Below are 13,708 nucleotides of genomic sequence, written 5' to 3' on the forward strand. Positions count from 1 at the left end.
TACCCCCAGCCAACAATTTTGACAGAAGGTAATAATGTGAAAGCACATGTCCTTGAAGATGGCTACCTTCTGAGCAAGACCATAACCGGCCCCACATTTGCAGCTTAGTCTTTTTTTAAAAGGCTCACATTTTGGTGTTTTTTTCTGCTTGTGCCAGTCTAGACCTTTTTGCGCTCGCTGGGCTAGCCAAGGACAGTGTGTGCCTGAAGTCTGTTGTGCTTGAGGTCTGGGGCTGTTGGCTATTGCTGAGCAAGCGTCTATGTCACGGAGGGAGGAGAATAAGAGCAAGAAACTGAAAGAGAGACTCCGTCTGGGAAGAAGAATCTTCTGACTTCATCCAAACTGACTGGACCGTAGTGTAAGATTAGAAGGACTGGAGACTCCCTTTAGGAAATGAGTTTGGACTATCTGGCTGCTCGCTGTGCTTCTGAGTTGTATTTGTGTGCATGTGCGTAGCCAACTTGCTGATGTGAATATTCTGGACTCAACAAAAACTTTACTGTGTCTGGATGACCTTTTAGAAATCTTATTGACTTGTTTACGATGTGTTAGGTGAAATAACTTGTAGGTAGATTTAAAAAAAATATAAAATCTGAAACGATCATCATCCTAAATGTGTTTTTGAAATAAGTACCAATCTGTTTAAACTATGCTGCAGTGAACCAGTCACGTAGTCCACATGTGATTGTCTGAGGTTGCCAGACAAATCCATAAACCGGTTTGCCTGTGTGTCTGATCTCTTCCGTCCAACATGCGTCAATTCACTCATGCAGATTAGGATGACTTCAAAGAGGTGCTGGGTCCCACCCAGGGCTCTCTTAACTTGCTGCTTTATTTACCAGTGCAGCGGAATAATTAAATAAAAGTCATCTTTAAAGCTGCTTACTCTATACCTAGCCAAGTAGAGTGACTTCATTAAGTATTATTAAGTACCATCATTTCTATGTAATTCAAGTTATAGAATGGGCCTATTCACAATACGATTTTAACATTATAAATGTAACAATATAAACAGGTTTCTAAATGATTATCTATCACCTTCCAAAGTAATGTGGAATACATTTACGACAAATGCCTCCTGTAGTTCACTTTAGTCTAAATAGAATGAATAGCTGTTTGTGAATTTTAAACAAGTAGGCAGTAACATAGGTCAAAGGACACTTCCTTTTTTTTATTGTAGCTAACTAGCTAATGTCATTTTTATACTATGTTCGTTATCTCAAGATGACTGAGACTTGGGGCCAGATGAGAAACAGAGATGCATTTTTTGTTGTGTAAACGGGTGAAAATCTTATTTGTCTCATGCCATCTTCCAAGGTAATGTGGCATAATTTTCCAAGAAATACTCCCCGTGGCTAATGAGGTCTGACTGAGGTCCGTGGTCTAGTCAACGCGCTGTGCTTGCGTGTGTTTAGCCCTTCACCGGGCTAGCGCCATGCAACCTGCCTGAAAAGACCAGAAACCAGCACTATTCTCCCCCTCAATATTGTGGTGTCCAATTCACAATTATGGTCCACGGCAAGTTTGTGAGAGTTGAAAATAGAGAAGTAATTTCCAGCACCTACACTCTGGAGGAGAGTGCACTTCATGACTAGTAACCATAACTGTCCGTATAGTACTCTGAGAGGGGGAAAGACAGGCCGTTGGAGTTGCCTGCAAGACTTTCACATCTTCAGATTTTCAGCTTTCCAGCTTTCTTCAGATTTCCAGTAGGCTCATATGTTATTTTGTCAATATCACTGCTGTGTTCTTTCTAGCCCAGGCATTATTTATTTATTTTTAAGGAAAGCTGATTTGAGAACACGAGGCAATAGTTTTCAAAAGAGTTCCCGCAGTTTCGTTGTTGGACTTTGGGTAGCGAACTTTGAAGCAAGGTGTGTGTGCTGTAAATAGTGTGGTGCATAGGCCAATCAACTTTTCTCTAATCCAACTTTATTTTGTCCTTATCCTGAGCCCTGCCCCTACCATGTGCTATCACGAAAGTGATTTTAGATACACCTCGTACAAGTTTTCTAAAAAAAAAAGAGGGGGGGGGGGGCAAAGACACTGCTGTCCTAGCTTTAATGGGGAGCTGTGAAGAGCAGAGAAGATTTGACTGGGCTGAGAGCTCAAAGGTTGAACACCAGAAAGGCTGTAGCGTTCTGCATACATTTCAGCTGTTTGATGGCACACGCCAGGAGCCTTGCCAACAGAGAGTTACAGTATTCCAGACATGAGATGACAAGTGAGGACAGCTCTAACTTATGGTGTGGTAGTGACCTCAATATGAACCTTTAACCCAACTGGTGAAGCTATAATGGTCAAGGGCCAGGTTGTTTTCAGTCCCATTATGGTGAAGATTTCAGGACAAGCTGGTCCTAAATCAGTTGTTCACACTTGACAGAAACTATTAGAGTCCCAGCATAAACAATGTCTCATCTGCTCCTCACTAAGTGGGAGGATACCTTAATGGAGTTCATTAGCTTTGCTCTGTAGCATCTCCCAGTAAAGCCTAGCAGCTAGCAGACCATCACACCATCCAGCATCTCCCAGTAAAGCCTAGCATTTAGCAGACCATCACAATATCCAGCATGAAGTTAATCTCTGCTCTCAAACACACTGAGCCTCTCAAACTCCTGCCTACCTTCCTACAGTATCTTTTCTCAATCACTGCTTCCGGCTTCTTCTTTTTCCCTGACAATTTTTAAGATTACGTCCCTTGTTGAATGAATTATGGGAACAGAAGGTTTACAGTAAGAGTTGTATCCCTTACTGCTAACACGTGAGAATCATTCACATTGTTATATCTACAGAGAGGTTTGGATTAAAAGAGGACTACTAGACACTTTAATTTGTCTAACACACACAAACTGCTGAACATTTGATAGATTAGTGATTTTAAAAAATCTCCTCCGAGATCTCCAGACATTTCACAATTTTGTTCCAGTTGTGACTTAGCTCTTCTGATTCAACTATCATGGGTGAGAACTGTTGACAACATTTTATACATTCAATCAGTCGTTGTCTTTAGAAGAAAGGGATGATAATACAATCTGTGTGAGAGGGAAGTCTGATTGGTCCTGAACTCACAGCTACGTAATATCATTAATGGTAAATTAGGTTTGCTGTGAGTTAACTCACCTCAAAGGACCTGTAGCCTTAAATGTAAACCACTTCCATATTACTCTTTATCCCAAGCTAAACGCAGATTTGAAGGTTGCTAACTCCTCAAACCTGATTGGGATACCCTGTACAATCCAAGACTTTCAGACCAAATAATTAGTGCAAAACAATAATTCTCCAACTCTCATAAAATACATTAAAACATGGATTGGGATGGATGGACTACTGCTTTTCCCCTTTAGTTGAGTGGATGGTCTCCTAACAGAAAGATAGACTCTGCAACCTTAACCAAAACCTGTGGATGTGAGCTGTTAATTCATTATAAAGCAGTTTGTTTTTGTATTGTGGTAAATTAGTGCAAAAAAATATTCCCCTTGATAAAGTGTTGTAATGCTTAGGTTGTTACAAATCTGCTGATAGGGGTGATGCATGTGAAATTATCAGGGACACTATATTGGAGTAGTCATTATTTAAATTTGTAACATTCTAATGAGAAAGATGTAATGTACATTGAAGTCTATGGTGCAATTGTTCACCAAGTGCAAATCAACCACATACCACTGGGAAAAATCTATTTGACAGGCCTGAAAATTACTAGGGGAAATAAAACTCATACCAGTCTTCCCACAAGGGGGCCTCTGATGGCCCTTACTAAAAACTGTACCGCAATAAACTACAATAAGAGTTTATCCAGTGACCAGCACAATTAAAAGTATAGCGACTTGTAGCTAGAGTTAAGTTCATGGTCAAACCGGCTGCATTAACTAACTGATTAGACATGACGCCACATGTATTTATTATTATTTTTTTGCATATGCTCAACTCTCGTTCATCAGTTTATCCACTGACCGCCACATCTAATCCAATAACATTGATTTTTAGCAGTTTAACGAAAATACATTTCTGCATTCAAATGTTACTACACTGTGACTGTCCGTGTCACGTGAAACCCTTTCATTGCTGCTCCCAGCTTATATTTAGATAAGAACATTGTCACTGACATGGATGTTCTTTTATCCAGTCTGATTTAATGTCTTGTCCTCTCATTCTGCTCTATTGGCACGATTCCTGAGTCTTATCTTTCCTAGAATGGGGTCATAAAATGTTGTAGTTTCAAAGAGCTACCAGTTTATTACAACCCCATTTAAAGGCTATCACATAACAGATGGTTCTAAAAGGTTTTGTCCCTCTTTCACAAGCCCATGTTTGAATTTGGGAAACTCTTTTATAGTGGTCTTTGATCAAAGAAGTAAATTCCAAAAAGTGTACGGACAACTGAACTTCCAGGATAATTTGGGCAACCCCTCTTATAGATCAATTCCTTAGAATGGACAGTTCAGGGCTTAAGGCTGACCATTTCTCCATACGAGAACCAGAATTTAGCTGAGAAAAACAGAGCCCCTTGTCTACTACAGCGACTGAACATATGTTTTCATTTTGTCAGTGACGCAACATGGCCTGACGCTCTGGTAGGGCAGCTGGTTTCTAACTTGAACAGTGAGTGCTGGAGGTTTCAATGTTGAAACACAAACTCCTTATCTATGGCACAGCCTAGTGGACACTGATGGACAACATGATGGACAACATGATGGACGTACAGTTTCAACCTATGGAAACAGGTGATTATGATATAGCTAGGCTAATCTTTCAAGAAAAGACAAAGACAGCGAGCATGTCAACCGTAGTCTACCGTTCACATCAACAATTGTAATTCTCACAGTACATTGACAACAGTTTAGTTATACATGCATAAATCATAAATGGGTATCGGCAGCATTCACAGTACCCAATACTGAATGAATGTTTCATCTGGATGTATATCACTGAGGGCAAATGTTAATACACACTGTAAGACTGATGGATGGACTGTTGACTTCATGGCACCAAATACCTGATGTAGCCTAATGTTTTGAATACCTGTGGATGTAGTTCAGGTATTTAAACTGCCAGAAGTCTTGAATCTGTAACGGCTGATTTATAATGTTTCAAGACTGTTTTTCTCTCATTTATTATTGTAACGACTAAGAAAAATGCTTTCATCATATACATGCTTAGAGTATTTTAAGCAGTAGCGATGGGAAAGTTATTTGAAAGGCTTTTTTAAGAGGACATTCATCCTGCTTCCCTATGAGCAGCTATTTTTACTCAAGGAGGTATTTATGGGTGTTCTCAATAGTTAAGATGGCAAAAGATGACGTTTTGTTGTTTCCACAGAACTGTTCCAAATATATAAGCATTAAGTTCTGTCATTGAATACAAAGACCTGACATTTTTCCAAATGGTGTAAACCTATGGATTATCTCTGAAGAGAAGGCAATCAAATGTGCTGTTCTTATTTGTCCTTGTTATCTGATATAAAAAGATATATATTTTTTTGATTTAAGTAATCTTTTTCATTAAAAAAAACGTTGTGATAAATGGACATTCCTTTACAACAAACCATCCTCCTTGATTATGACAGACACATTGCTCCGTTTCCGTTATAACCACAGATTGTGTTTAACAAGTTAAATAACAACAGTACCAAAACAGCGACCAGACCCAGGATAACTGAGGAATCCATTATACAACACACACACACACACACACACACACACAGAGAGAGGCCTGGGACACATCAGCAAGAGCGGATGCAGCAAGTAAGACAAGGTAACAGTAAAAGCATCCACCATGCCTGTCTGGTCACCTGGACTCCAAAACGTCCAAAACACATCCCGTTGTCAGGTGTGGTTTCTCTTCCGGTGAAAGAGAGGAATCTAGGGAACACTAGCGTCTGGAGAGTGTCATTAGGAATTCCGTTCATCCTTCTGCAACACTGTTTTCATTCCCAAGGACGTACCGGGGAACCTCAATGTGCTGCTGACTGGTGTGTTGCTGCTGTGTTGTCATGGTGACTAAGATGCTGGTAAAGGGCCATTCTCTCCTCCTCCTCTTCCCTGAGAACCTCCATTATTCTGTGATGCTGTTTCATGTAAGACATTGAAATTCTAAAATGAGACTACCCACTCAAGTCCCCATTAAATCCTTGTCGTCCACTTCTGTTCTTACAACATTATATGTTGATCTGGCACATTCTGAAGACAAGGAGAAAATAACTCAGATTTAAAAATTCTATTACTGTGTCAATCTGAAAACATGTAATTTCACTGTTTGTCTATTTCTATGCCTCTTATCTATTGATACCTATGGTACAGACTAGCATATTGTTAATGGTGATGTTTGACTGAAAGGTTTCAGTCTCGGGGCGTCCCAGTCAGTCAGGGTCAGTGGTAACAGAGGAAGCTGATGATTTGCTTTGGTATGTCCAGTTGAACTACGACCTCCAGAGCTCTGGTACCCAGCATCGTCCTCAGTGCCACTCTGCTCAGCTGTTGCAGACTTAATGGAGTATCTATGAGAAGACAACCACAAAGGTTAATGGGTGATGTAGTCCATAGAATACGGACATCCTATAAATCATTCTATTGAAAATCTGGAGCCTTTAATTTCACAATAAAGAAATCCCTTTAAAGTGTTGTGTTTGGTGTGTAGATAAGTGGAAACAGTAGCCTGAGAAATCCACAAATCTGGTCTTTCATATCACAGGAAATAAGACTGCATCAGTCTGTTGACAACCAACATGATACTATTGGGTTTGTTGCTTCAAGGCTAAATACAACATACTTTGACAAAATCACCTATTGATGTAAACGGCTGTGCATCATTGGTAAGCTGTGGATTTCTACTGAGTGGCTTTAATGATAAAAAGCCAGCTGCTCCTTAACAACCACATCAAAGGTCTCACATTCCATAGGTGGCTCCTTTGCGGCAGTCCAGACTGTTGAATCTGTAAAGGTTTAAGTCGGTCAGTGAACCATAGATAAGACAAATGTTACAGACCGGCGATCATTTATGAACCTCAGGAACAGCGAATGGAAGTAGACTTGAGGGAAGGGATAAACGGTGTTTATATAGTGACACAAGATGTGTTTTGTCTGTGTACTCCAGCACTTTGGATCTGAAATGATACAAGGATAAAAAATGTAACTTTCAGATTTTATTTTAGTGTATTCTCATCCATATCGCATTAACCATTTAGAAACCACATGACGTTTTGTTCATAGTCCCCCATTTAAGGGTACCAAAGGTATTTGGACAATTGTCTTGAGCTATATTTTATTAGGCAGGTGCCTTTGTTTAGATCATTAATGGACAAGCGAGCTGTCAATGTTTTGTCTTAATTACTGGCTTTGTATTTGGAATAGTCTGCACACAAGGACCAGAAAAGTATAAACACAAGTCAAGTTGGCTATCATAAATCAAAATAAGATGGATCGGTGGCATAGCAAAAAAAACATTAGGTTGGCCAAAACCAACTGTTTGGTAGATTAAAAAGAAAGGAAGCTGGTTAGCTAAGCAGTGGCAAATTGCCTGGTACACCAAACACGATGTCTGTGAAAGTCTGTGAATAAACAAAGAATTCTCACCATAATAAAGAAAATAAAACTGCCTGACAGATCAGGAACATTCTCCAGGAGGTAGGCGTGGATGTCAGTCACTATCATTCACAGAAGACTTAACCAGCCAAAGTACAGAGGCTGTTCTACAAGGTGCAGAAACACTAGTTAGCCTCAAAAACACGATGGCCTAGAAAATATCAAAAGACCCTGCAGAGTTCTGGAAGAAAATATGTGCAGATGAGAAATATTAACATGTACCAGAGTGAGAGTCAAGAGGAAAGTGTGGAGAAAAAAAGGAACTGGCATACCAACCGACCTGTGGATTAAGGTGGTGTGGGTCACACATTTTGGGCATGTGTCTGCTACTGGAACTGTCTCACTTATCTTTATTGATGATGCTGACCACAACAGTAAAATGTATTCTGAAGTGCTCTGCTCTAATCAAACATGCCTCAAATCTTACTGGACAGCACATCATGTGCTGGAGTATTTGGCCGAAACAACATAACTTGCGTCACGGTCCAAATACTTAGGGACAATTTTATAACAACATTGTCAGCACCTGAAAACCCAAAGCATAAAACGACCAATGAGCACCATCTACTGGTGATTCTGTGACATTAGCTAGAAATACTGAAAGATTCCATACAGAACCGTTATGAACATGTCTACTCCCTGCTTTACTTTAGAACGTAAACCCATCTCACCGTGTGACTTACTTTCATAAAACTCTAAGCAAAGTGCAGCGGCAGAGCCAGGCTCAGTGTAGTCAATGGGCTTCTTGTTGTTTTTGTCTTTGGCAAAGACGTTTGCCCCAAACTCCACCAGCATCTCAATCATGTCCACACACTTCACTTTAGCGGCGTGGTGCAGAGCCGTTTTGTGCAGCCGAGCATAATTCACCTTAGCACCTGAGGAAATGAGGTCACGCATAATCAAACGCAGTGTTTTATTCTCTAATCTTATTCTTCTGCCCCTTAACTTTAGAATGTGAGACTGTGTGCTATTCTCTAGACTTCGGTGGTGCTCACCGGCGTTGAGTAGCGCCTTGACACAGTCCGTGCGTTGGTTTGCACAGGCCACATGTAGCGGGGTGCCGTAGTACAGGTCGTACGCCTCCAGACTGGCACCTTTAGCGATCATTATCCTCACGACGTCAGCGTTGCCTGAGACACAAGAACAGGTTCTCCAGCTTCAATGCAGAAGCAAAGACACCCCCGTGCCCCTGCCACACATGAAGAGGGCCCCTTACCGCCCATGCAGGCCTCGTGCAGGGGGGAGGTGGTGCGGGACGACAGGGTGGGGTTCACCTTGGCCCCATGCTCCAGCAGCATCCTCACACAGTCGAAGCTCCCAACCGAGCAGGCCTCGCACAGAGGGGTGCTGCCGTCAGTGTTACGGGCGTCCACCTGGAGGACATCCGTAGCGATTTAAATTCATCCAATTTAACGTTCGGGTCACTCACTCCTTTTCGAAATGTCACCTGTGTCAAGTCGTACCTGACTTGAACAATGTAACTTAGAGGATATGTTAAAGATGCTGTATTCTTCTTTAGTCATATGGCTAACCTGCCTCGTCCATTGCTGGTGTTTTACGCATTTAAGTCATTTAACAGGCAATTATCTAAAGCTGAAGGACACAGTGCAACCCTTTTCCTGTTAATTAGAAACTTATGATACACAATTTGTGATTAAAACCTAGCTTCATCACAGCAACTTCCAGTGAACTCTGAACAGTCGATCTCAAGACATCCCTATCTTCTGAGTCACATCGGATGCCCTTCTAGTTCTTATCACACTGCTCAGTGCAACACTTCCCCCGTTAGTTAGCAACTTTCACTAAGTTAACATATGGATTTTCTTAAAAGATAATGATGCCATGGATAGTTGTGCAATTTGATATGGAGTTTTACTAAATCTGTATTATGTTTGTCAGTTATGGGTTATGATAACCATTTTAAAAAAGATTTTGGAGCAACTGTAACTAGCTTGCCCTTTTTCGGAATATGTAACTTGCTTGTAGCTCAAACAGTGGGGGTGACCAATTTTTTGGTAACTTGACCTAAATTATTTTGCACTATCTTCTGAGTCACATCGGATGTCGTTCTACTTATCACACTGCTCAGTCGAACAAGGAATCTTGACATAAATAATGCAAAAAATACATATACAAGCTAGTTCAGTTTGGTGAGGCGTGATGGAAGTATGAAGCATAAAAGTCTCACATGTGCACCAGCATCCAACAGCAGCCTGACACACTGTGTCTGTCCCCGTTCACATGCCTCATGTAGGGGGGTAATGGAGTCCACAGCAACTATGTTGACGGAGGCGCCATTCTGGATGAGCTGCTGCAGCTGGGCAGCATGCCCTTCGGAGGCCGCCTTGTGCACCTCGGTCCTCTCGGACCAGCAGCCTGTGGAGAGCCCCACAGTCAACAGCCAGAGAAAACCGCCAGACTGCAGTGATTAATAACAAGATCTCCTATGGACCGGATTATAGTTTTGGAGTGATTAAGAATATTTTTCAGGGGTAAGGACAAAGGTCTCGCGTCGACCCAAAAGCCCCGCTTACATCTCAGCTGGGCAGGTAAAGCCATAGACTCTGTCTCCAAAGGATGAGTTTGAAAGCATAGAGAGACCAAACTACTACTTGAAGATCAACTTTTGTTATTGTTCGAGACTAATTAATGCTGTGCACAATGGCCTAACGACAAGGTTTAGTGCTATCTTAACTTGAAAGTGTACTCCAGTCACATGATCACCAAATGAATTTGCACATCACCTCCAAAACAGGACCTTTTTCAAAAGGTTACCTTGTCTAAAATTGACCACACCCTGTCACTGACATTACCATCAATCGTAATTAAATTAGATTTTAAATTAAAATGAGCATGCAATTGGTTGTCACTCTTCTTTTTTCTTCTAAAACAATGACTGGATAGCAAGGTGGGATTTTACTGCATGACGTAACTGAGGTGCACCGTTAAGACTAAAAGCGCTCACCACTGTCCCTAGTGGCAATACTAAACGTAAAACATTTACATATGCTATGCTACGGCTAATCTAGGAGACGAGGTTGGTTTATTTTCAGTGGCCTGCGCAGTCTCAAGACATGTACCCACTGACATCATTGGGAGGAAATGGAACTGCCTGTTCCGCAGCATGAACGTAGAATGGAATTATATGCCTTATCTGCACATATGTAGTTAGTATCCAAAGGTAGCATCGCATTTTTTTTGTTTAACAGACCAATTGCTTTCATACTCACCTATGTCTCCAAAGAAGTATGGTCTGGCAGTTTCAATCTCCATTATTTGCTAAAATCCTGTATTGTCAAACGGGAAATCAGGAGAAGTAACCGCATTTGAGCAGTGTTTACAAGCGGACTAGCACATCACGTGACTGGTTTTGACAGAACATGATTTTGAGGGTATGCTGGAAGTTGTAGTGCAAATGTTCATTTTTCTAAATATTTTGTACTGGAAAAGTAGACGATTAAATTGATTGATTGGTCAAAAACCAAGATACGTTTAGAAAAGTTTTAACAATTAAACATTTTGGTTAGTATTGCATCAATCGCCCGTCACTGTTGCAGCTTCCTTTCCTATGAGTAATGGCCTATTTTAAAATGAAATCATCAAAGCTTTCTTCATTTGGTGCCTAAGACTAAAATACTGCCACCTCTGAATATGATATTTCAATAACATTGACGTTAGTACAGCACATTGTTCCTTTGGATGTAAGTGTGAAAATTATTTATTTTAGTACCACACTGTCCAACAGCCCTTATCAACAATACAAGTACAATGGTCATGGGGAAGAAAGTGCCATTGTGTCCCTGCTGTGGATTATATGTTTAATAGGAACAGAATGCAAAAACTAGGTTAAACTAACTTCCCAAAAATGACTACTTTCATGAAACAACTGGAGCAACTTATGTCTCATAGAGAATGTAGTTGACGGTGCGTTGAGATATGTCCAGTTGACCCACGATCTCCAGTGCTTTGGTGCCCAGCAATGTCCTTAGAGCCACTCTGCTCAGCTGCTGTAGACTCAGAGGAGTACCTGAAGATTTGTATACAGCTACAATTACTTATATCAGGGGAGGATATTTGCAATTAGAAAACAAAACAATGTTTCTGTCTTAAGACTTACTTTCATAATACTGCAAGCAATGTTCAGTTAGAGAGCCTGGCTTAGTGTAATCTATGGGCTTTTTGTTGCTGTTGTCTGTGACATAAACACAGGCCCCAAAGTCTACCAGTAATTCGATCATGTCCACCATCTCTACTCTGGCTGCGTGGTGAAGAGCCGTCTCATGGAACTTAGCTGCGTTCACTTTGGCGCCTGAAGGAAACATGTTTACAGTTGTTATTCATTCAAATTGGTCAATGTGGCACATTTCTAGGCAAAATTATGTCTACCCAGCGGGAACGAATACTTGCATGTAAAACGTGTTCATAAACACTGTAGACTGAAATACGGCACTCACCTCCTTCCCTATTCTCACCTGCTTTGAGTAGCACCCTGGCACAGTCCAGGTGCTCCTTGGCACAGGCCGCATGCAGCGGGGTGCCGAACTGCAGGTCAAAGGCCTCCAGCGAAGCTCCGTGTGCTATCAGTAGTCTCGCTATGTCTGGATTACCTGCAGTTTTACAGAAACTCCATGAGATATGACATTCACACATCTATACAATATACATACAGTGCATCCACACGCCAGCCGCATCTCTTCCACTGCTGCCGCTTTCAGTCGCATGCTTTCCCACATGGCTTCCCTCCTGTCGTAGGCAGTCTGCCCTACCCTGGCCTGCTTTTCGTCTTATACCCCCTCGTCGTACAGAGTCTTACCCTTGATGCATGCTTCATGCAGAGGGGAGGCAGTGAGCGCTGTGAGGGAGGGGTTAACTTTGGCCCCGTGTTCCAGCAGCATCTTTGCACACTCCATGCATCCTGCTGCACACGCGTTACAGAGAGGAGTGCTGCCATGGATGGTCCTCACGTCCACCTGGATCGAGGGGTTGAGGAGGCTGTGATGAGTGATGAAAGACGTTCACAAATATTTGAAAGAAGTCTCCGTCTAGCTGGCTCACCTGAGCCCCTGCATCCAGTAGCAGCCGGACACAGTTCGGCTGGCCATTGATGCAGGCGTCATGGAGCGGAGTGATGTTATCGACTGTCACCATGTTTACAGATGCCCCACCCTCAATCAGCTGCTTCAGCTGAAGGGCCCTTCCGAGGGATGCAGCCTCATGCAACGCCGTTCGGTCCGCCCAAAATCCTAGTTTGAAGGCACGTTTTATTTACGCATTGGTTGCGCAACTCGCACATCCAATGGCAGTGAAATTAAATGTGTGTCATTTATTGTATTACCACTAAACTGTTTATCACCTTACCGTCTCATAACCGGTTGTGAAGAACAATATAGAATTGTCGCCGTTTGTCCAAATCGAAAACTCACCAATATCTCCAAAGTTTGAACGCCGTGCCGTTGTCATTTCGTTTATAGCTGGATTTTCCATGTTTAAATATTGTTGTAGGAGATAAATAAACAAACAGAACACATGTTCATGTTATGAGAACAGCGCGGACTGTCCAGCTGACATGTCATGATACGGCAGGGAAGCAGCAGAGGCTTGTGGGAGGTGTAGTTAAATGTTTTACGTTGATTTATGAGTGTGCCCAACCCGCTTTATTGTTATTCGGTTTACGTGAATCCTGTGTGCAGGGTTGGGTATGTTACTTTTTAAATGTTATCTGTACCAGTTACAAGTTACGTGTCCACATTTGTAATCAGTAACCTACCTTTTGGATTACCCAACCTCAGTAAACTGTATCAGTATCTGATTACTTTTAGATTACTTTCATAAAGAGGCATTGGGGGAAAAAATTGGAATAACTTAAAACCAATTGAACACCTTTTGCGGGATCAATCGAAGTTAGTTTACATTGCTGGCCAAAAATAAAATTAGCATTTTACCTTAGGGGTTCTGCAGTGCCTTTGGAAAATGTTTCAAAACCATTGTTTCTATACTTCAATATGATTGGGCTACATCTCTACATTACAGCTTAAAGGTCTGTCAGATATTTAGTCATTCCAATTAATCCAATAACCCTCGATCTTCCAGAATCTGAATTTTTATCTGAACATAACCCAAAATCTAATGAT

General features: G+C 41.5%; 2 protein-coding genes across 8 annotated transcripts; both read right to left on the reverse strand.

Moving 5' to 3' along the window:
- Positions 1-3,881: 3,881 nt before the first annotated feature.
- On the reverse strand, positions 3,882-11,171 carry LOC105020211 (ankyrin repeat and SOCS box protein 13-like). Of its 6 annotated transcripts, XM_010887041.5 has the most exons (8): positions 10,808-11,171; positions 9,766-9,953; positions 8,794-8,950; positions 8,573-8,707; positions 8,261-8,452; positions 6,982-7,099; positions 6,286-6,493; positions 3,882-6,176 (listed from the first exon to the last, which is right to left on the reverse strand). In XM_010887041.5, exons 1-7 carry the CDS (start codon positions 10,848-10,850, stop codon positions 6,298-6,300), a joined length of 1,029 nt encoding a protein of 342 aa, XP_010885343.1. In that variant the 5' UTR covers positions 10,851-11,171; the 3' UTR covers positions 3,882-6,176; positions 6,286-6,297. The 6 variants fall into 6 exon arrangements, 4 of the variants coding, with proteins under 4 accessions (XP_010885343.1, XP_019898597.1, XP_010885344.1 ...); XM_020043038.3 differs by having other exon boundaries at positions 3,882-6,493; XR_002196019.3 differs by lacking the exon at positions 6,982-7,099 and having other exon boundaries at positions 4,773-6,176.
- A 97-nt stretch (positions 11,172-11,268) lies between these two features.
- Positions 11,269-13,170, reverse strand: asb13a.1 (ankyrin repeat and SOCS box containing 13a, tandem duplicate 1). 2 transcript variants are annotated; one of them, XM_010887038.3, is made up of 6 exons: positions 13,001-13,170; positions 12,633-12,820; positions 12,391-12,547; positions 12,032-12,184; positions 11,695-11,886; positions 11,269-11,604 (listed from the first exon to the last, which is right to left on the reverse strand). In XM_010887038.3, exons 1-6 carry the CDS (start codon positions 13,059-13,061, stop codon positions 11,474-11,476), a joined length of 882 nt encoding a protein of 293 aa, XP_010885340.1. In that variant the 5' UTR covers positions 13,062-13,170; the 3' UTR covers positions 11,269-11,473. The 2 variants fall into 2 exon arrangements, with proteins under 2 accessions (XP_010885340.1, XP_010885342.1); XM_010887040.3 differs by having other exon boundaries at positions 12,936-13,170.
- Between the last annotated feature and the right edge of the window lie 538 nt (positions 13,171-13,708).

This window comes from Esox lucius, chromosome 23, assembly GCF_011004845.1.
Source record: "Esox lucius isolate fEsoLuc1 chromosome 23, fEsoLuc1.pri, whole genome shotgun sequence".
NCBI classification, from domain to species: domain Eukaryota; kingdom Metazoa; phylum Chordata; class Actinopteri; order Esociformes; family Esocidae; genus Esox; species Esox lucius.

What these genes read in the sequence shown, in the direction of transcription:
- LOC105020211 (XM_010887041.5), bottom strand. Translation starts at nt 10,850, where the DNA reads ATGGAGATTGAAACTGCCAGACCATACTTCTTTGGAGACATAG. An exon ending in GCACGAGGCCTGCATGGGCG is followed by an intron (nt 8,708 to 8,793) that starts GTAAGGGGCCCT and finishes CTTGTGTCTCAG; the next exon opens with GCAACGCTGACGTCGTGAGG. An exon ending in TTGCTTAGAGTTTTATGAAA is followed by an intron (nt 7,100 to 8,260) that starts GTAAGTCACACG and finishes GTATCATTTCAG; the next exon opens with ATCCAAAGTGCTGGAGTACA.
- asb13a.1 (XM_010887038.3), bottom strand. Translation starts at nt 13,061, where the DNA reads ATGGAAAATCCAGCTATAAACGAAATGACAACGGCACGGCGTTCAAAC. An exon ending in TTCAAACTTTGGAGATATTG is followed by an intron (nt 12,821 to 13,000) that starts GTGAGTTTTCGA and finishes CCTTCAAACTAG; the next exon opens with GATTTTGGGCGGACCGAACG. An exon ending in GCATGAAGCATGCATCAAGG is followed by an intron (nt 12,185 to 12,390) that starts GTAAGACTCTGT and finishes GTAAAACTGCAG; the next exon opens with GTAATCCAGACATAGCGAGA.